Source organism: Gadus macrocephalus, chromosome 21, assembly GCF_031168955.1.
Source record: "Gadus macrocephalus chromosome 21, ASM3116895v1".
NCBI lineage: Eukaryota > Metazoa > Chordata > Actinopteri > Gadiformes > Gadidae > Gadus > Gadus macrocephalus.
Window position 1 is genome coordinate 9,308,076 of NC_082402.1, and position 21,138 is coordinate 9,329,213.

At 42.2% G+C, this 21,138-nt stretch overlaps 1 protein-coding gene and 1 long non-coding RNA gene across 2 annotated transcripts; both read left to right on the forward strand.

Annotated features, from left to right (window-relative positions):
- The first annotated feature begins 10,390 nt into the window (after positions 1–10,390).
- Positions 10,391–15,008, forward strand: slc35f6 (solute carrier family 35 member F6). The gene is made up of 6 exons (XM_060041412.1): positions 10,391–10,580; positions 11,955–12,027; positions 12,272–12,443; positions 12,914–13,126; positions 13,305–13,415; positions 13,942–15,008. The coding sequence occupies exons 1-6, from the start codon at positions 10,504–10,506 to the stop codon at positions 14,436–14,438; spliced, it is 1,143 nt and encodes a 380-aa protein (XP_059897395.1). The 5' UTR covers positions 10,391–10,503; the 3' UTR covers positions 14,439–15,008.
- Positions 15,009–15,703: 695 nt separating this feature from the next.
- LOC132449656 (uncharacterized) lies at positions 15,704–17,614 on the forward strand. The gene is made up of 2 exons (XR_009523624.1): positions 15,704–16,415; positions 16,584–17,614. It is a non-coding gene; the product is annotated as an uncharacterized LOC132449656 (long non-coding RNA).
- The last annotated feature ends 3,524 nt before the right edge of the window (positions 17,615–21,138 follow it).

Consider the following 21,138-nt stretch of genomic DNA (forward strand, 5'->3'; position numbering starts at 1 on the left):
ACAGACACAAACATTTTTATTAGTACCATAGTACTAATTGTAATATAACTAACAACTGTAAACTAGCAGAGCATATGTTATTTGAGGAATATATCGGTTATAGGACAGGATTTTATTTATAACATTATTAAAATCACTATGTATCCGCATTGATCACAGATATAGGTAACTTTAAGCAACGAGTTAGTTGAAAAATTATGCATTGCAACTTTAACAACTTTAACTCTAATTAACAGTGAACTAATGGTCTTCTAATGAAGTTCATATTAAAATAAGATAAAGCTGTTTATATAAACTGAGGTATTCATGCCTACTGACCTCAGCCCCTACAATTATGCAATATAATAAGGCGTATGCATTAACTTATATTGATTTATGGTTACTTAATGTACCCCTAATGTTATGTGTTAACTTAAAACATTCAGTTATGGTTACATAAATGGTGCGGACCCTGCTATATTAGTGTCTGTATATAAATATGTAAATACATTTAGACATAATAATAATAATAATAATACATTTAATTTAGAGGCGCCTTTCAAGACACCCAAGGTCACCTTACAGAGCATAGTCATCATTCAAAACTATGTAAAACAGACTAGGAATAAAAGGAAAACAGAGGTTAAACATGAAGAATAATAATAATTAATAACACTCAAAGAAGTGTTACCCCCTAAAGTGAAGGGGGTACCTCGCTAACCACCACCAATATGTAGCACCCACTTGGATGATGCACGGCAGCCAATCGGCGCCAGAACGCTCACTACACACCAGCTTGAGGTGGAGAGTTAGGGATGAGGTGGAGAGTGAGACTATCAGCCACATTTAAACACTATGGACCACACGTAAACCCTATCGACCACATTTAAACACTATCGCCCACATTTAAACACTATGGACCACATTTAAACACTATGGACCACATGTAAACCCTACATACAGATTGTCATTTATTGAGAATAACTGCATCAACACAGTACAATATTTATACTGCTGTTTATTTATATCAGGTAATTATCCATTTAATTTCCATGCCGTTTCTTAAAAAAGAGTTAGGGCTACCCTTACCCTAACCCCATGCAATGAAATGCAGTATGTTGCAGGAATCCTTTGAGAACATTTTGGAGAATTGTTATTACAATGAATGAAACTAAAGGAAAAGGTAAAAAAAAATTCCCCTGGCCTTTTAGTGACATACTTTTGCTTCTCTGTCTACCCATTTTCTAATTTATCTAATATACAGTAGAGAAAAAAAAAAAACTCAAAATCTCACCTTTTTGAAGGAAATCCCTCGTACCATGTTATGTAACCATGTCATGACAGGTGTGATCCCAGTTTTCTCATTCTTGTTCTGATCTTTATTACGTAACAAGCATGAGCCCCTCTCCTTCACCTCTTGAACGCACACATAGCCTTCATCCTACTTGAATGTACTAATGTGCATGTTGCTTCCCCTTGCATATCTCTCACCTTGTCTAAACTTTCATTCCGGACGATGAATCCAGTTTCCTGTATAGGGCCGTCTTCCTAAGGTATGGATGTGAGCTGTCGCAGCTCATCGCTGTCTTGACGTCACCTGTCTCTTCACATCGCCCTCAGGGACAAACTCGACTGAGGAATTTCTGCACGATGGACTTTCGAGGGGAAGTCGTTGTTCTTTAAACAGTTAACTCCCATAAAGTTGGCCCGCGGGTTTGTCTCCTTTGCACGATCCAATCAAATTCTGAAGGGCCGAAACAAATGGAAAATAGGAGCTAAAATATGATATGATACGATATAATCTTGGAGTAGAATGCCCCGAAAGGCGTGTGACCTCTTCTTCAAGGGAAGCGTGGACATCTACAAGAATAGAACTCTTTTCACGTCCTGTGAGTAAAGGAGGTTAATGAATTGGGGTTCACCGACGTGAAATGTTCTTTCTTCTCAGAAGATTAAGATTCCTTTAAAGTCAACGATACTTAACATAATACAATGCAGCATTTCGTAACTATATAGACTTTACAGCATGAATGTATGCTTTCACAACGTCGTAAGGCAAGGCGACGTGTGAGGAGTGAAAATTAGAGCAAGTTATGTAATATTGCTTTTTGGTTTCCTTTTTGAAGGAGTATCATCAGTCTGTCTTAAAACTGTGTGGCTGACATTTACTAACACCCCAGACTAATTTCTACCTCTCCACCCACTTTCCTCCACCTTCCCTTCCTCGATCGCCAACACATTATTTTGTCTTCCTGAGATTGGCCACTTTTACAATCCACTGTCATTAATTCCAGAGGATTATCCCTGAGCGAGTCCCTTTGAGAGTTGGCAGAGCATGTACAGGTTTTTTAATGAATCGAAGTGAGCAGGGATGCCGGTGAATGAGCTTTGTGTGGTGATCTATTAGTTGGAGCCAGCACCATTCTAATCGTGTGCCGGCTCCTCCATTCTCAGAACCAGTGGTATTTGGTTGCATCTCTGTTCCATTGAAGCCGACTAATTTTTCCACAGGAAACCGCAAATATTTCTGGCTGTTCGGGAGCCTTTATCTCGCAGGCGAAGGGAAAGTCATTAATGGCCTTTTTTTCCAAGGCTATTCATCACAGAGGCGGGGTTAACGTCCGTTTGCTTTCCCGCAAAAAGTGTCCTCATATTTTGGATGTTTTGTGTTACGTTGAAACGATGTTTGTTTTTGCTCAAAGTAAATTAAGAAGAGAAACTCACAACATGTAAATCCCGAGTTCTGAAACGATTATGGCAGAGGGATAGTGCCTTCAGATGGGCTTACTCCTCAGCTCACACTGTTAGGGATGTCGACACAGAGAGCCAAAAGGACACTTCAACTCAGTGTGTCTCTCTCTCTATTTTTCCATTTCTGTTTCTCATCAACCTTGGTGTCCTGTGGGGGCCCTTTTAGAAGTGTCCAAACGCAGCCAATATGAGGGATGCACTGGTCGCCGCTTGTATGTAAATGAGGACCAGAGGGTTGTGCTTCGGTTCGTATCGGTGCATGGCTCTGCACCCCACGCCTCCTGCAATGGACCACGATTGATGGAATGTTTTTGATTCTTTAGACCCATGACAACGTACTTTCACATTTGGCCACTCCTCCACCGAGTTCACGTGCATGCAGGCATGCTGGTGGAAGGGTGGCTGACGCAGGCGTTACGAATGAGCAGTGATGTGATGGCTTTAAGTGACGTGGGGAGGACAACGTTGGTCCTCCTCAACTCAGTGAATGTTGGTGCAACAGCACAGATCCAAGGGATCACTCGTTGAACTGACTCTCTGACATTGGTGGCGTTGCATAACTGTGACCCCCCCGGCGACTGTGTCTTATTACACACACGCGCACCCACACCCACACCCATCACAATCACACTGACGCACTCAGATACTATATGCATACCGACTCTCCCAAAGAAATGTGTGCGTAAGCAATCACACAGACCGCTCACATGAACATGTGCGCGCACACACACACACACACACACACACACACACACACACACACACACACACACACACACACACACACACACACACACACACACACACACACACACACACACACACACACACACACACACACACACACACACACACACTTTTTGCTTGCATGGACTCAGCTGGGAGGGCAGCTTAATGATCAAAACAAGCTTTTGGCGCTAGCAGAAATGTTCTTCTGCACTAGTAAGTGCACACAGAATAAAGAATCAGCTGGAAGGTCTTGACTGTGCTCTCTGGCACAACAAGTGTATTCTTATTGCAGATTCCAGCAAGTGGGGTTATGTTTAGGTCTATGAGAAGATGGCTATCATGCAAGCCCTTTGCACCATTCTTTTATATTGACTAGTGTATTAACAAGGCAGCCACTAACCCTTACCCTCACATTGGAAACGGCTTTTAGATTGTGGTTTCCTCATTGTCTGTCCAGCTTGCGTTTTTCTGTTTCGTGCCAGTTAGATTAGCCTTAAGTCTATACTTTATGTTGACATGATCATGCTATAAACATCATGCTGTTTTTGATCAGCCAATTAAGCAAAGTGCAGAACAATTGGAAGAAAGGGGGCATTTTGGACTGATACAGATAGGTCATGGACATTAAACACATTGGACTACACACCTGGAAGGACATGATTAATGGATTTAGACCTGCTACTTCTTTAACTTCAGATTCATTTTTTACAACAAATGAAATTAAATATGAAACATGTTTTGAAACCTAATTTGTTCACTTTGAAGTCAAACTCGTCAGGTGAATGTTTTTTATGTAGTTTTCGACAACACAATCGCAATACAGATCATCTTGTTCTTCGAATTCTTTCTCTATCAGTGCATATTACACTGCAGTGAATACAAAAGAATGGAGCCCCATCTCCCTTATGATCAGACAAAGCTTTAGGGATTCTCTGTCATGTGTCACCCTTGGAACTTGAACACTGCTGTTACAGCTAAAAATAGCTTTCACTTTGAGTCCTTCAGGACCTTTTGTTTACAGCCAGTGAAACCACACTGATGAACATGAAAACCTTTTGGTATAAAAGAGAAGAGATGAATTGGCACTATGGGATTAATTTGCCATGAAGTGAAAAGTGATTTATTTTATGAATATGGCTATATAACAACAACGGAAATTGATCAATCCATCGTTATTTCAAATCACAATAAGAAGGGTAGAAAGCATAAAGTAATGTACATTAGGGAATTTGGTGGATTTCGCGTATCTGTATATTTCTACAATATTTACATCAAAAATAAAAATGCAATAATGAGTACTTATTTTTTTGTCCGTTTGTTGTCATTTCCAATAATATTTCTTTAGGAAACATATCTTCGGTCAACATTCACACTTTAAGGTCCCATTATGCAAAGTTGACCAAAGGTTTATTTTGATCGACCTTGGTCTTTGTAGAATCAGGGCCCCATAAGCTTCTAGTGGTTAAGGGATGGGTGGGGGGGTTTGGACCACCATGATTATGACACACACCCGCCATCTCACACAACTCCCGATTCTGGGTTTCATTTAGTTCAAAGACTACAGCAGATTTCTGCACAAAGTTGCATACCGGATAAGTTCCATTAGCTTCCCACTCCGCTACTGTAGACGGTGAAGATACAACTATTAGAGGATAGCGATTGGGTCCTTTCACTTGAGAGAGCCAGTGACAGGCTCAGAAATGTTTCCGACTTCAGCCTCGATTAGCATCAAATCTGCAGCGCTGCTGCCACTAGTGTCACTTATGATTAGGTGTCCTTAAAGGGAATCTGTAAGGAAGATGTGCACCACCCCCCCCCCACACACACACACACACACACACACACACACACACACACACACACACACACACACACACACACACACACACACACACACACACACACACACACACACACACACACCTAGTCTAGATGTTGGAGAACTCACTGCTTGATTAAGCAACATGAGAGTTGACAATTTAAATTATCACAAATTGTTGGTTATATTTGCCACAAGGTGGCAATACAAATAGTAATTCCTCAACGGTCTGGATTGATGAAAGCATGTGGTGGTTCCCAAGTTGAGGGTTCAATCATGTTTGTATCGTACATGGGGTAAAGAGAGAGGCACTTAAGCCATTTTTGTTATAAATTGAAAATGTCTGACAAAAATAAATGAATAAAATTACCAAAACAAAACAAAAAAGTTGATATAGTATAGTGTCTGGGTAGAGGCCTTTTGAATTATGTCAGTAATATTCCATACTTCGGGGAACCATTGCACATTGCCCCACTAAGTGTCTACCGGAAGAAGAATGAGTTCATAAGAATTCCTCACAAATGGAGGGCGTTGGCAGCCCGCTTCTAGTTCACCAGGGCCAGACCCGCTTCTCACTCTCCAGGGGCAGCCCCAGCTGGTACAGGGGGCCACTCGGAAGAGCCCAACCAGAGCTGTTGCATAACCATGATCACAGCCCCCTCTGCTACTGATTCATGATGACACCGGGTGCCCTGGTCCGTATATGATACAATGAACAAATCATGAGGTTGGACGGAAAGATGTAGAAAATCAGGACAGAAGACACACATCCTAAGACACGTGTGGAAGTCGAGAGAACATCAAATAACGGTTAGGAGGTATCAAACAGGCTTGCCATAAATGAATCGACACGAGGACACATTCAAGTAGGATATTCCTATTCCTAGAACTAGTCTACATTCCTCTCTTTTCCACTCATTATTGGGACTGGGGGTACACTGCACACTGCCCCTCTGGCTGGCTAGCTGTCACAGCTGAAATCCATTTGTCGATTTGCAACAAATTGATTGAGAACATGCAGGAACAGTCAACAGGTTTACTGTATTTCAAACTAGCGTTATAGGACATAGCCTGCATGCCACTTCGGTCATTCACGAGTAGAATACACTGAGGACATCTAGTGGGCCGCTATTGCAACACACAAATCCGCAACCCCAGAAAGACTTCGCTGAAATGTTTTCCTCAGAATCTTTATCTGGTATGCAGTTTCAAGAAAGCGGGCCTACATTTTCCAAATAAAGAACATTCATGATTGTGGCCTGAATGAGTACGATGGGATATACATTTAACCACAACCAAGGGCGTCAGTTTGTTTTTAGAAGTGGTGGGGACAATAACCATAAGCTTGAGTGTGGTCTGAAAAGTGCTGGGTACCCTTATGTAAGCTATTCATCCATTCAACGCTGCATTACAATATGCTCTACAGTGTATTGTCAGGTGTTGAAATTATTCGAATATTCGAATACTGGTTCGGAAAATTAGTATTTGAAGCTTAAATCAGTACTTTACCAGAGCGAGGGAGGCAAACTATAACCGTCAGCGACGCCAAGCAGAGAAGCGAGAGAGGTGGAGGAAGAATAGATATCTTGTTTCCCTTTACTTTATAACACAACATTAGCGGGATCTCTGGAGGAAAAGTAATACTTAAAACCTTAGCTTAGTTGTTTGTTTACGTTCGCTGTACAGCGCCGCGCCAATCAACTGTGACTGGCTTGCTGCAGAGCGTGAGCGTCTTGGGAATACCCGGTCAATATAATGGATATAATATGGACACATAAGACAATCAATATTCGGTATTTCTTTTGGATTTATTGTACAAATTCCCTGAAAAGATGCACGTTCCAGGATGAATTGAAAAGCTTCCGTAAGGGCTGAGATGGCAGAGAACAGCTGATTTGGAACGGAGCAACAGCTGTTCGCTTTCACGGGGAAAAACGAAGGAACTTCAACTTACTTAGGCCTACTAATTAACGTTCAAAAGCTATTAAATCTTCAACAAAATATGCAGATACTGTCAAAATCGGTTCCAGTGAGTATATAAGGATTATTAATGTTGTTTATTATGGTGTTTTTTTCTGGAACGAGTATTCGAATATTCGCTCGGAAAAACCAACAAGTATTCGAAGCCTGAAAAATGGCATTCGGGCCAGCCCTATAGAGTGGCGAAGTCACGCCTCTTCCGGTAGGGCTCATGGGACCTATGAGATCGAAAAATATGAATGGGTGTCAATGGAGAGAAAATAATTATTTTCTGGTCCCGGTCTTATATGCCCTGGATTACACATATGTTGTTTGTGGATTTAAAGGATAATTTTTCATGCAAAGAGTTCGACCGTTTATTGTGCAATTGTTCAGATAAAGGCTGTAGAGAAAACACAACGAGAAAGACTACACGGCTCGTATGTGACGTCACGCTCCCTGCGACTGGCGTGGAGAAGACCGATAATCTTCCCATCGGCATAACTGTAACTCTGCACGTGCCCCGACTTATAATGGTTTTCACCTCTTTCGATGCTTTTATCCTCCCCTTGGAAAAAGCGGTGGAGTGGGGCAGAGAGATCGCCATCTCTGTGCCGAGTTCCAAGGGCGGGTGTGGTGACGTATATCATATGCGTCGAGAGCAGCGAAGAGCTGTAGTTCACAAAGCGGCCTCACATAAAACCTAAAATTATCAAACTTCTTCACGAAGATTTTTAGTTTTCTTTGCATGAAAAATTATCATTTAAATCCACAAACAACATATGTGTAATCCAGGGCATATAAAGACTGGGACCAGAAAATAATTATTTTCTCTCCATTGACACCCAGTCATATTTTTCGATCTCATAGGTCCCATGAGCCCTACCGGAAGGGGCGTGACTTCGCCACTATGAAGATCCTATTCGAACAATAAAAGTTGAAAACCACCGTTTGTGTTTTGGCTTGTTTTGCAAAACGGCGTTGGAAACACCAGGGTATTGGCTCGGGATATGTAGGCCTAATACTAATACACAGAGGACAAAGAACAGTGTTGGCTATTTAACACTTATCTTGATAAACAAAGTTTACCAGACAAACAATGCCAGACTGTAAAGGGGGTACGAAATGAAACGAGGTACTGAGCATCAGCCTTTTGAAGACGAGCAAGGGCTGCTGGTAGCATATGTTATGCTGCATTAAAAAAAGAAGAAAAATACAAGCACCCAGAGGAGAATTGCATCTGCCAAATTCTGACCACCAGTAAACACTTGCGAAGGACCAATGTAGACTTCACTCGTTGCAACATCATCGCAAATAAAATCCCCTTCAGTTTAGGATAATCACACAGGTTATGCGAGAACATATTTATGTCAGGATAGGCCTACCAGGCTCCAAGTCGTCACATATCTCAATCAGACAAAACCAACTATAACCACATTGGCATAGCAATCGCACCGTGTGTAGCTGCTACTAGCTGCAATCTATATATACAATGCATACTAACTGGAGCACCAACCAGAATCAGATCACAATTGCTTAGGACCGTGGGTAACCTTTGGCCAGGTCATCACGATTCACGAGCAAACAGAACCAGCAGCAAAGTTTACGTAAACCAATTTCTTACCTTATGTGGCCCTCCACATGCAGGCTAGATGACGTATCCATATCGATATCCAGTGTCACAAACATGCTTTTTATAGGAAGCAAAAGGACCGGCTATTTTCTGAATAAAAATGTCAATTTTGGCTGTCTGTCTTGAAACTTCTCCAGTGCGTTCACACACCAAACGCAACGGGACGACAAGATCCCATACAAAGTGAACGTAGAGACGCGTATCGGGCGAATTTTTGGGATTTGTCGCGCCACACTTTCACCGTGCACAGGCGAGCGCGTTCACGAGGATTTGTGGCGCGACAAATTTCAACTTTGACACGAATTTCGCGTGATGACAGCCAATCAGCGTTCAACAGCGTGGCCACTGAGTGACATGTGTAACGTAACAGCCAATCAGTGTTCAACCGTCAAACTCAGCGCAGTGCAGTCCGGGGTGTACTGCAGCATGGAGGAGAAAGTGATTGTTGCCGTTTGCGACTCTCGGAGCTCTATATATAATAGTATATAATTGTATATAATTGTATATATAATATCACGGCCAAAAGCTCTGTGTGCCTCCGGATGGCCGTAGCGCGGGGAGCTCATAGGGATTGGGCTTCTCCGGAGTCGGGGTTTGTTTACCGGCGTTGCTATGGGTTCCGGTCTTGTGTGTTCCAACGGTTTATTAGGTAGGCCTATCTAATAAATGATGTCTTCGAGCGCGCCTATCACATGATTTTAGACTCGACGATTTCGGTTGAGTATGTGGGGATTTTTTCAGTCGCAATTGGTTTGCACATTTTTAAAACTGGTGATCATAATCGACGCCTATGACCACAACAAGGATTGCATTTTTCAAACACATAAATTAAGTTGAAACGTTCAAAGTAAGTGAAATACAATATAATAAGTGTTGTGCACGTCTTAAGAAGTTGCAATGATTATCAATTGGAGTAAGAGACCAACGGGAATCAAACAAGTGTATATAGATTAATAGCAAATGCAGAGTTTACCTCCGGCCACTAGGGGATAGTGTTGTATTGCAGACCGCTGACCGGCTGAGTTGGCGGTCTACCTTGTTGTGTTCGCTAGCATTGCAGACGTTCCCGTTGCATACTCGGTTGCCATGCGCCACTGAGCAGTTTGCATAGGAATGAATGGGCGGCCATTTTCCAGTCCGTGGTCCATCCTTTATTATGTCCATGGTTGCATAGCATGTTGAGCTGCTGGCATGATTCATGTGAGTCTTTCCTGATTAATACAATTGTTATTGTTAGATACTTGAGATGCTTATGTGTGTATGCATTTATGTGCATGTAGGAATTACTGTTGTTATTACGTTTGTAGCTTACATTGTTATTGTGTGTGATTGCTGCAGGACTTCTTCATCTTTGTCATTAAATCCAAACTCTGACATCGAGGAGTGTATTTCTTCAGCAAATGGAGAACATGATTAAGATAACATTGTGATGACAAATGAGGAAGCGAGACATCCACTGCATCAGTCTCTAACGCCCCCTACTGTTTCACTGAATTAAAGTCCCAGCGCTGATGTCATTGGTGGGCTGGCGGTCAGCTGACAAGTACCACATGATGTAGCTGTGTTGCTGAACAAATAAGGTCAATTCACTGATTTCTCGCTACTTTTGGTGTAACCCACTCACACGTCTAAAATGGCTTGGACCAAGTATCAGCTGTTCCTTGCGGGACTCATGCTCACCACGGGCTCTCTCAACACTCTTTCAGCAAAGTGAGTATCGTTGATCGATAAACAGGGGTTCTCTGGTGTTGTTTGTCCCGTCATGTTTACCGATGTCCTGGCTGCTGAGATGAGTGTGGAGAGCACACTTGACTTATGAAGTATTCACCGGGGCTGCATTCCAACAGGCACCGCAGGAAAATGCCTGATGTGTTTGCCTAACTAGGCTGGCGATCTTTACCTTTTAGACGCTAGCTACAGATGAGATGTTAGTTAGTCGTTGTTGAAATGTTAGACGTTAGCTTGTGATATCTCGCTAATCAAAGCGATGTTTCCCACCGCTGTTATCCCGATGTTGTTTGTTGGGACGGTGAGGTCTCGTCTTCGAGATAATGAAAATGAATGTCTGAAAACATTAATCAATGAAAATTAAAGATGTGCTACAATGTGTTAAGACATCGGAATCCTATCTTGTATAAGCACATGATGGTAAAAGTCTCTCTGTCCCTAGTTTCCATTGATCCAATTGGATGCTTATAGCTACAGACCTATGCCAGCACAGCAAAAAATAAAACGTCTGTCAATGTTTTTTGTTTTTTTTTCGAATAACTTCGTCACGTCTTCTTTCACTTCTGCTATAACTTAGATCTGATCTCGCACGACCTGATCAGCAGAACTGGAAGCCGGAAACCGTTTAATGTTGAGTTAGAACATGGGTATAGTATGGCTCACCAAACCTGGAGCACATATGTTTTATTGCGTTCATCTGAAACCAACCAGACTCGAGGTTTACTCAATGGTCACAGACTAGTCCTAATGAATACTCCTGTTTTACTCGGGGCCATTCAAACTCCCAGACGCTTAATTTAGACTTTAGGCCTATAGGATTTTTTTACAAGCCCGAGTTCAGTTTAGTACTGCAGCTGAGGTCAAAATATGGGGCATGACAAGGAAGAGCTGTGTCATCATTTAGGATCACTCAGCCTCTTCTCTGGCATAAGGGGGGGACAAAATGCTTACTCCGATTGTTGAACTCTAAAAGTCAATTCAAAGTTCAAAGTACTTTATTTGTCATTGCCATAAAGACAACGAGACAGTAGAGGCAACCAGACGTACACAGCTAAATAATAATAAATAACAATTAATAAATAGATTCATAAATATCATACATAAAAAAATAAAATAATAATAATAATAATAAAAGCAATATATCTCCATATTAAGGTGCATCAAGTCTTAGAGTGCAGTCCATGGGGGGCAATTATTGAGCTACATTGAATTACTCAGTAAATGTAGTAGCCTATCATTCTGAGAAGGGTGGATTTTGGTTTTTTAACATTTGTTTTAATTTGCAGTATATATTATTTTGGCTTAATCATGTAAAATATTCACAATTGCATTGATGGTTGTCTCCTTGCCTCGCAGATGGGCTGACACGTTCAGCGCAGAGGGCTGCCATGGCGATAAGGAACACGAATTCAATCACCCATTTGTACAGGTACAGTTAGCGCCGTAGAAATGATTGGAACAAATGTTTTGTTACCTGGTAATGACAGATTGTTCCTAATTATTTGGTATGAATTGTGATTATTTACTATACCGGAACTCTCGTCACTTTGTCCATAAAAGTAGACTCAAGCTTCTGTATCCAACAATGCATTTCAGTCAGAACTAAGAGTCTGTATCTCCAATGAAACTTTAGAATCCATTCATTCAAACTGTCCCTCTCATGTTGTGCCCAGGCTGTGGGCATGTTCCTGGGAGAGTTCAGCTGTCTGCTGGTTTTCCACATCTTGCTGTGCCATGACAAACGCAGACCAGAGCGTTCGTTCAACCCTGGCCAAAGCTTCAACCCCCTGCTCTTCTTTGCGCCGGCCATGTGCGACATGACGGCCACCTCCATCATGTATGTCGGTAAGTGCTCTCCGCGACCCCCTCTCGCTCTCTCTCACTGCGTTGAGGGCTGAACTCCCATGGCCAGAGAAGAGGAATGGTGTTGATATCTTTGAGGTTGTTATAACTATGGTTATAATCAGCTGTCAGACTTGGATCCTTCGTAAGTACTGCGATATATCCATGACCCGTTTTTAGTGTATCATTTGCCATGCATTGTGCAGAGGTTAGGTAAAGTGAAAGAGGATGTACGATTGTACACGTACTTCAGAAACAACTTGGCGGTCTCTGAGACTTTGTCATCCATAACCCATTCTACAAATTCTAGGTCTGTTCACTGAGTGAGTGCTGTCTTTCTAAGCTAAAGGGAACGAGACAGATCCTAGCCTCGAACATCGGCCCCCCCATGGCCAGTTCTATTAGCATTGCTATTGAGCTCGCCATGGAAAAAACACTTTGCTCCACGCCTCCCCCCCCCCCCCCCCCCTCAGCGCTCAGCATGACGAGTGCCTCCAGCTTCCAGATGCTGCGAGGAGCGGTCATCATCTTCACAGGTCTGCTGTCGGTGGCCTTCCTGGGGCGGCGGCTGAAGCCCAGCCAGTGGGTGGGCATCCTCACCACCATCGTGGGCCTGGTGGTGGTGGGCCTGGCCGACTTCATCAGCAAGGACAAGAAGGAGCACAAACTCAGTGAAATCCTCACCGGTAAGGAAGACAAAGAAAAGGTGGGCTCCAGCATTGCGTCCTGGAGAAGGATTTGACTATCGTGATTTCAAAAGTAACAGCTTCTGTATCTATTGGTGTGCAATTCAACTAATGGCAGGTAAAGAGTAAGAAATATCTGTTTCATGTTATGGCTTATGTTTGTTTGTGTGCCTCGCAGGTGACCTGTTGATCATCATGGCTCAGGTCATCGTTGCTGTGCAGATGGTCCTGGAAGAGAAGTTTGTGTATAAGCACGACGTCCACCCTCTCAAAGCCGTGGGCACTGAAGGTAAAGCAAATACGTTCCACATTTCAAAAGAGAAGTAGCGGACAGAGAACAAAGATAGAGGAGATTCTCACGAGGCTCCCATGCTATAATGCCCTTAAAACCAGCTAGATTCTGTTTGTACAAGAAAATAATGACAATCTGCTAGACCTAATCATTTTCCATCAAAACAATGTGGAACTAGTGCTAGGGGAACTGTGTGTGTGTGTGTGTGTGTGTGTGTGTGTGTGTGTGTGTGTGTGTGTGTGTGTGTGTGTGTGTGTGTGTGTGTGTGTGTGTGTGTGTGTGTGTGTGTGTGTGTGTGTGTGTGTGTGTGTGTGTGTGTGTGTGTGTGTGTAAACGATGAAACAAAGTGCCCTTGCATTAACACAGTGCTTTCACAGCACTCAAAGCACTTTAAAGGTGTGTGATATGAATGTATCCATTGCTGCCACCTTTGCCGGTATGCCAGACTCCATGTCACCGGCCTCATCATTGGCTTGTCTTTCTGCCATGTCTATGTGGTGACTCCCCCTGCCCTCCGGTCCAGGCATGTTCGGCTTCGTCGTGCTGACGCTGCTGCTCATCCCCATGTACTTCATCCCGGCGGGCCAGTTCACCGGCAACCCCCGGCAGGTGCTGGAGGACGCCCTGGACGCCTTCTGCCAGATCGGCTTCAAGCCCCTCATCCTGGTTGCGCTGCTGGGCAACACGGTCAGCATCGCCTTCTTCAACTTTGCCGGCATCAGCGTCACCAAGGAGATCAGCGCCACCACGCGCATGGTGCTGGACAGCCTGCGCACGCTGGTCATCTGGGCGGTGAGCCTGGCGCTGGGCTGGGAGACGTTCCACGGCCTGCAGGTGCTGGGCTTCGTGGTGCTGCTGACCGGCACGGCGCTCTACAACGGCCTGCACCGCCCCCTGCTGGCCAGGATCCCGTACTGCGCCGCCTGGGTGCAGGACGACGAGGCAGAGGAGCAGGCGGGCGCCGGAGAGAGGGAGAGGCTACTGTCCGAGGCCAGGGTGCAGGCGGTCGACAGTCCTTGATGATATCCCCTTCACTTTCTCCGATGCACACACACACCTCTGTTAAGGGACTGATGAATGACCCTTGATCCCTCTTGGGCTGGCACAGACTGAACGCCAGCGTTTTTTCCGACAGCGTTGTCTTTTATGCACTTGGGGTTTTTTATGTTAGTTATTATGATGAACGAAATGGGTCTGATTTCAACTGACTCATTTGGTTTGTTTTTGTACGTAAAAATGCCGCACTACATTTTAGTACGTATTTTTGGGGGCCTGGTTGAGATTGAGCAGGGGATTGTGATGGCCTACATGCGGGTAAGTCAACCACGACATGCATGCATTTAGAAATGACAAGTAATTGTAACTCATTTTTTACCCTGTTATCTTTTTGTATTTCTATTGAAGGGAAATTTCTGGGACCTGTTTGATTAAACTGCTACAGTCACGTAAGCCACTAAAGAAACCACAATTGTGACTTTGTTTGTTGCTTTTTAGAAAGACTTTCTGGACATTACACAGTATTCTCGAAAAACATTTGCTGTATTGTATCTTCGGATTTAAATTAAAACCAAAAAATTAATCCTACTACAATTATGCGTAAAAGCCTTGTATGTCTTGTTTTGATTCCTTATATTTTGAATGCTCATATTTGAATTTCCTAATGATAACAGAATGTGATCAGCATTCTCTTAGTACCTAAGTAATTCAAATGTAATAATTTCTTATCCTTCTCAGTTGTCTCGTTAAACATTATCTTCTGCGAAATTTTGTGGGGGCAAAAAGGGATTTTAATACTAATTTCAAGGCCTTGTAGTTAATTTTGCCTGTTGGACTTACCTAATTCATATCTATTTTTCCGGATATAGCAAATTAGATCTGTGTATCGAATGATTCCCTACATCACTTGTCCACATTGACTTCACAGTTCAGCATGCTTGTGAGGTCATGGTGGGTAATATCACACTACCCCCACCTAGTGGTGATGGTGTGATATTGAGATCATGGGAAATGTCCTTCCTATTGCTGTAGAAGAGTTTATAACTAATCCAACCCTGACTATTTGTTGGACATATAGCAGGCCATGATTTACGATGTAATCCATAAATAAAGTATACTGGATGAATGTGTATGAGTTAATAGACCCAGATTATTCACATTCAATATTCATAAATTCACGTCCAAAACATGTTCTAACTCCATAAGATTTCGCAGGCTGCTATCTTATGAAACAAATGTACTTTGTTTCATAATATTATATATTATATAATCATATTGCTCAATTACAGATTTCATGATACTTACTTTATTCTAATAAATAACTTTATCCCTTATGTGTGGATCCCGATCTTTGCTCTGACCCGAGCCTCGTCTTAATGCAGCCAAGGAGATGGAAGAGCGTTATGAATAATTATTAGATGATTGTGTTGTACAATGAAAGACAGTAAAGATTCAATATGAATGGCAAAATAAGGATGGGATTTTATTTGAACAATAAAATATGTGTTGGGCAAATTATAGAGAGGCTGAGATTATAGATTTCATATTCAAAAGGCGAAGGGGTGAAAAAATTTAAGAAATATATTTAAGAAATATAGGCCTACTCAAAGCCCAAATCATTGATATCATACCCTATCCAATAATAAAGAAATTTGAATTTGAATGGTAACAATTCCGTTAAATCCTCGTCCTCGTTTTGAACGTCTCACTCATGGCTGATCAGTGTGTTCTTTCTGATTAGCTCTTAATTGAGATCACCTGTCACGCAACCCTTTATTAAAGGTGAACACAATGGGTTTGGTTTACTTTTCGCATCGGCCTGTGTCAATCGAGGTTGAGTTTAGTGAGGGTGGAAAGTTTTCGATCTAGATTGCAGATCACTATTGTCACTTTATACAAACTGAAAGTATGCGTTGTTGCGTGTTTGTTTTTGTGGGCATTTGACTGAACAGCCCAGACAAATATTGCTACCAACATGGCACTTCGAAACAGACCACCGCAGTGAGTAAAAGTTATTTTCCTTTATTAAATGTTGACGTTTTTGGGCTGTCTCCTCGGACACAAGCCATCAGTATCCCTGCTCTTTGCACCTTGACATGCATGTCGCCGCTGTTTGTTAACCTAGCTTTGCTGATTTGTATCTTGTGATGTGTGTGTTTTTCTTAACAGGTGTTAGATGACTGACAAGATCTATGGGGGGGCCCCCTTTGGGCCCCCCCATACCAACTTAGTCTTCAAAGGAATCTAGTGCCATGGGACTCCAGTGTCTTCAAAACATCCTCGGAATACATGTGTATGAATGGTCCACCGAAGGGTTGATCTGGAAGCCACCACGGTCCACGCAGTAATCTGCTGCGTGGGCCGTAGTGGCTTCCAGAGCCATCTTTCGGTCTTGGTCAGGATTTGTTACAGTTGCCCTTCAATGTAGCAGGCTACGGGTTTCTGAAGAAGCCTGCTTTACGTAGCATTGGAGTACAAATATTGTGCAAAATGCTCATGTAATTGCACTAGCACTAGTAACCTGTAGATTAGCTTAGTTTAACATCATTCCGTGCTGTCTCTGTCAAATGTGTGGCTTACTTTAACCCTCTGGTAAACCACGTTGGAACACCCCTGGACAAGGTGATTAGTCACTGGGTGTGTGCTAAAGTTTTGTTCCATTTTTCACTAGTTGGTTAAGGTTTGGTAGAATTGTTTGGATGCTAGCGACGTGATGGCGTATGTACAAGAGCCTACCGTGGCCAGGCCACAGTTGCGACGGCCACGGCCAGATGGCCTAGTGTGAGTGCAACCTTGATTGCATTTGTATACTGTTTACCATTGGATGTTTATGCAATTTGGCTTAATTCATCCGCAGTAAAGCTGCATTTGACTATTCCAGGGTCGTTTTGTACAGGCTTTCAATTGACCATGTTGACTAGTTTGTGTGAAGTTTTTTATTTATTTTTTTACCCTTGCTTACAATCCAATGGTTGTGACCACTTATGCAACTGGGCTGTGAACCTTGCAATTCTAGTTGCATATTTGTACACGCAAGCTTGTCCATTTCTATCGCCATCACTAACACTAGCTTCAGCATTTCCTTGTAGGCCATTAGCTGACTTGTGTATTGGAGCGATGATTTGGGTATTTTAAGATGCTTGAAAACCTAAAATAAAGCAAAATGCGTGTATGGTGTGCAATTTGTTGGCTTGCAGTAGTCGAGGAGTTGCCGTAGGTCGTAAGCCATCTGGAGGTTGTGGCAATGGAGGCTTGTGGTAGATCTGCCATCCAAGAAAGGTTAATTCTTCTGAAGCATGATTAATAGTTTAGTAAATTGAATCTATTCATATAGAACTATAAAATCCAAGACTGCAGCCAGTAACTTGGATCGCAATATGTGGAAAGTATTAGTCTTCATTTGTAACAACAGAATAATTAACATGACTAACTGGGTTTCTTCCATTTTCTAACTAGGGGGACTTGACTGGTGAGTCTACTGGATTAATCAGTAGCGGTACCCAACAGATTTGATGGCATGACTACAGGGTGACAAAGACAATTATTCCCTGCCTATCAAAAGAGACTTCTAAAACATATCTGCTAGCATAACAGTTCCTATACTTTTTGTATAATTTGGTCATGCTGCAAATTTATTTTTTGTAGTTGCTCCATATTTAGTTCTTTGACAGCCTCACCTGCTAGAAAAGTCTATTCAAATCGGCTAAATATAATGAACTAAATTAATAGCCATGAAATGTCACTCATACTAATGGCAAATACCCTCTTTCAGTTGGTGGTTCAACACTGATGTCTCTCTAGGCTTGAGGGAGAGCTCACAAGTAAATTACACGAATGTCCTGGAGCAATTAGGAATACACTTTTATTTAGTCTACCTGACCAGGGACATCTTTGAACTATAGGTCACCTAACCCAAACTTTTCACTCTTGTTAGGTTGTCATTTTCTCTCGTTTTAACCCGAAAGGGCTGAAATATCAACATTTCAGGTATTCTGTTTGGATAATGTGCAAAACTTGTGGCTTCACTAATAAAAACAATTAACAAATGTATTTTTCTTAATGTGGTTAAACTATTTAAAGATTTGTATGCAAAATATTTCTGCTCAATTTGTGGTCAATGAAACTCTGAAATTTTTTAATTTGATAAAACAAAACTATGGGTTAAAGGTATTTGCTTTGGGCATCTTTTGATATTTTTAGAATCTAGCTCCATTGCCGTTAGAAATGGTGTCTCCCAGTACTGCAAAGTGCTTCCACAAGTTTAAAAAATAATGGGCAGAAAAGGAACTGCCAACTAAATCTATTTAACATGGGTAGAAAGTTTCCATGGAAGCTCTTGGCTGCTGGTTCCCAACACGGCTCCACTGTTAGCCTGTGACCTTGCGTTTAACTTTTTTCGACTTTTGGTGACTTTCACAAAAGAGAAATGAACTGGTTAATACAATAAACAAGACATTTCATGGTATCATTTTGAACTGTTTGTGGATATTGTATTAAATCCATATGCTTGAAACTTTTCAATAATGCATATCAACGAAACAATGGAATGAAATAAATAGTTCAAGCAATTTGTGGGACTTGGCTGCTTTTACATTATTACTCATTTTGGGGGTTATTTCAGGCTCTCCAACCTGCAGGTCGTGCGAAGAATCATGTGAATGGGAATATTCTATAAATGTCTATCATCTTTCGTCTAAACACTTCTGCTGCAGCCGCTGTTGAAGCGTATGAGTCCTTCGAGACCCCCTTTAATAAAAGGGGTTCTCAAATGTTGACCCTCAGTCACCTATTGCATCACTTCCTTTAGGGCTTCGGCCTCCTAATTGATCATTATAGTATAATTGAATGCCCTCTTTCATATATATGATACCTCCACCACTGGGACGTGGCAACAATTCTCCAAATCCATATGGGGGGGATGCTTGTGGACAGTAGGGGTGTATACTCGACATAAATAGGAAGCAAACTCATCTCACAAATGAGTAATGACATCTCACAAATATTTATTTAATAAATTGTTTCAATTTATAATAATCCAAAATCCAATGGCAAAACCCGTTGGCTTTTTGTCGAGGTAATCCAGGGCGACGCTCACTTCCGGGTTGGCCAACATACGTCATCCCTCCACCACTCTACTGTAAAAACACATGTTCAAGTTGAATGAGAATAATAATAATAATACTGTAGGTGAATTATGTTACACTCACTACAACCCATTAAATACGGTATGATTTCTAGATGTCATGGCAACGTCCGCTCGCGACACTGGACTTGCGATCGAGGCATCGACGCGGACATTCATTCACATAGCCAAAAACAAGAGAATAGATGGCTAGATAAAATAAACATCAAGACATACAATTCTAAAAAGAACAGATGAAGCAGCTACCCTTTTTTCCTTCGCGGTTTGCCTACAGAGCAGCGCACCTGCATTTAATATAGGCCGATCCGTGTATTGTCACAATTTCTCAGTATCAAAAGCTGTCATATTGTTAGTTATCACAGACAATTTTAAGTAGAAACGGGTGGCCAAAAGCTGTCATTTGTTAGTTATCACAGACAATTTTCAACAATGAATGATCTGTACGGAGCTCCATAAGGGACATTAGGGAGAACGCTCCCGGACAGAACCTTAGTTTGGAAGTCATGCTAATGCTGCTATCCATTTGGATGTACGAAGTGGTAAAGTCGCCAATCTCCCAGCTTTCTTGCGGCATTTCACTGAGGCACGCCCCCTTTCGGTCGTAGTATCTCGTCGCTTTCAAAGTAGAGCGAGCAGATCTGTACAACTAGCAAACAAGATGGCTGCGCCCATAGTCAATGGGGATCGAGCTGTATTTTCTTTGTATTTGTACCACGTTGGGGGTTGTAATGTCGATTTTAAATCCTCTTACACACTTGATTTCATTGCTGCTTTAATCCGGTCACCAATTTATGGTCTTGCTTTGCGTGAAATTCAATGTAAAGTTGTGTTTTCAAGCTGGTTTGCCAAAGAGGCTATGTTGCTAATGATGACTGGCCCGCTACTACCCCTCGTGGCCCGACAGAAACACGACAGCACTTGTTGAAATAAAAATTGGCGAAAATGGCAAAATATTATTGCAATGTAAAAGGCTTGCAATGTTAATGTTTCTGTAAAGGCTGGCAACCATTATACACTGGATTATTTATTTTTTCCAAAATAGTTTTCTTCTTAAACTCGTCGGACACAAATAGCAAACTGGAAGGCTGGAGCAAGGGAAATACGTCACGTTCTCGCTGAAGCTGGTCGTTCGTACCAGCCTACCATCAAAATGGATAGCAGCATTAGTGACACGACAAATAGCCTACTTCCAATTGTTATACAAAATTTAGAAAATAGGCCTACGTGTCCCTGATCACGTTTCAATAGAGTAAATAACGTGACAGTGTCACGTATTTTCGTGAGACCATACCCGTACTTCCATGAGTATACTTAAAGGAAGTATACTATCCGCACTATCTACTACGTTATTTTTTCAGATGTGAGTGCTGTTCCAAATCGAGTACTCCGTGGTGCACTAACCGGAAATTACGATCACGACTGCCGCCGTGGCTACTCTCCCGCAATAAACATCCCGCTTTGAACGGTGAACTCTTTACGCCTAGCAGCTATAAAAACTATAAAAACTACAAAATGACTCTATTAATGCAGGCTATGTGGAAAATGCGCCGACTTTGGCTCAGCCTGGCTCCGCCTCTTCCG

Bases quoted from the DNA above. Each gene is read 5' to 3' on its own strand.
- slc35f6 (XM_060041412.1), top strand. From the start codon at position 10,504: ATGGCTTGGACCAAGTATCAGCTGTTCCTTGCGGGACTCATGCTCACC. The intron at 12,444-12,913 runs GTAAGTGCTCTC...CCCCCCCCTCAG, and splicing joins CACCTCCATCATGTATGTCG to CGCTCAGCATGACGAGTGCC. The intron at 13,127-13,304 runs GTAAGGAAGACA...TGTGCCTCGCAG, and splicing joins ACTCAGTGAAATCCTCACCG to GTGACCTGTTGATCATCATG.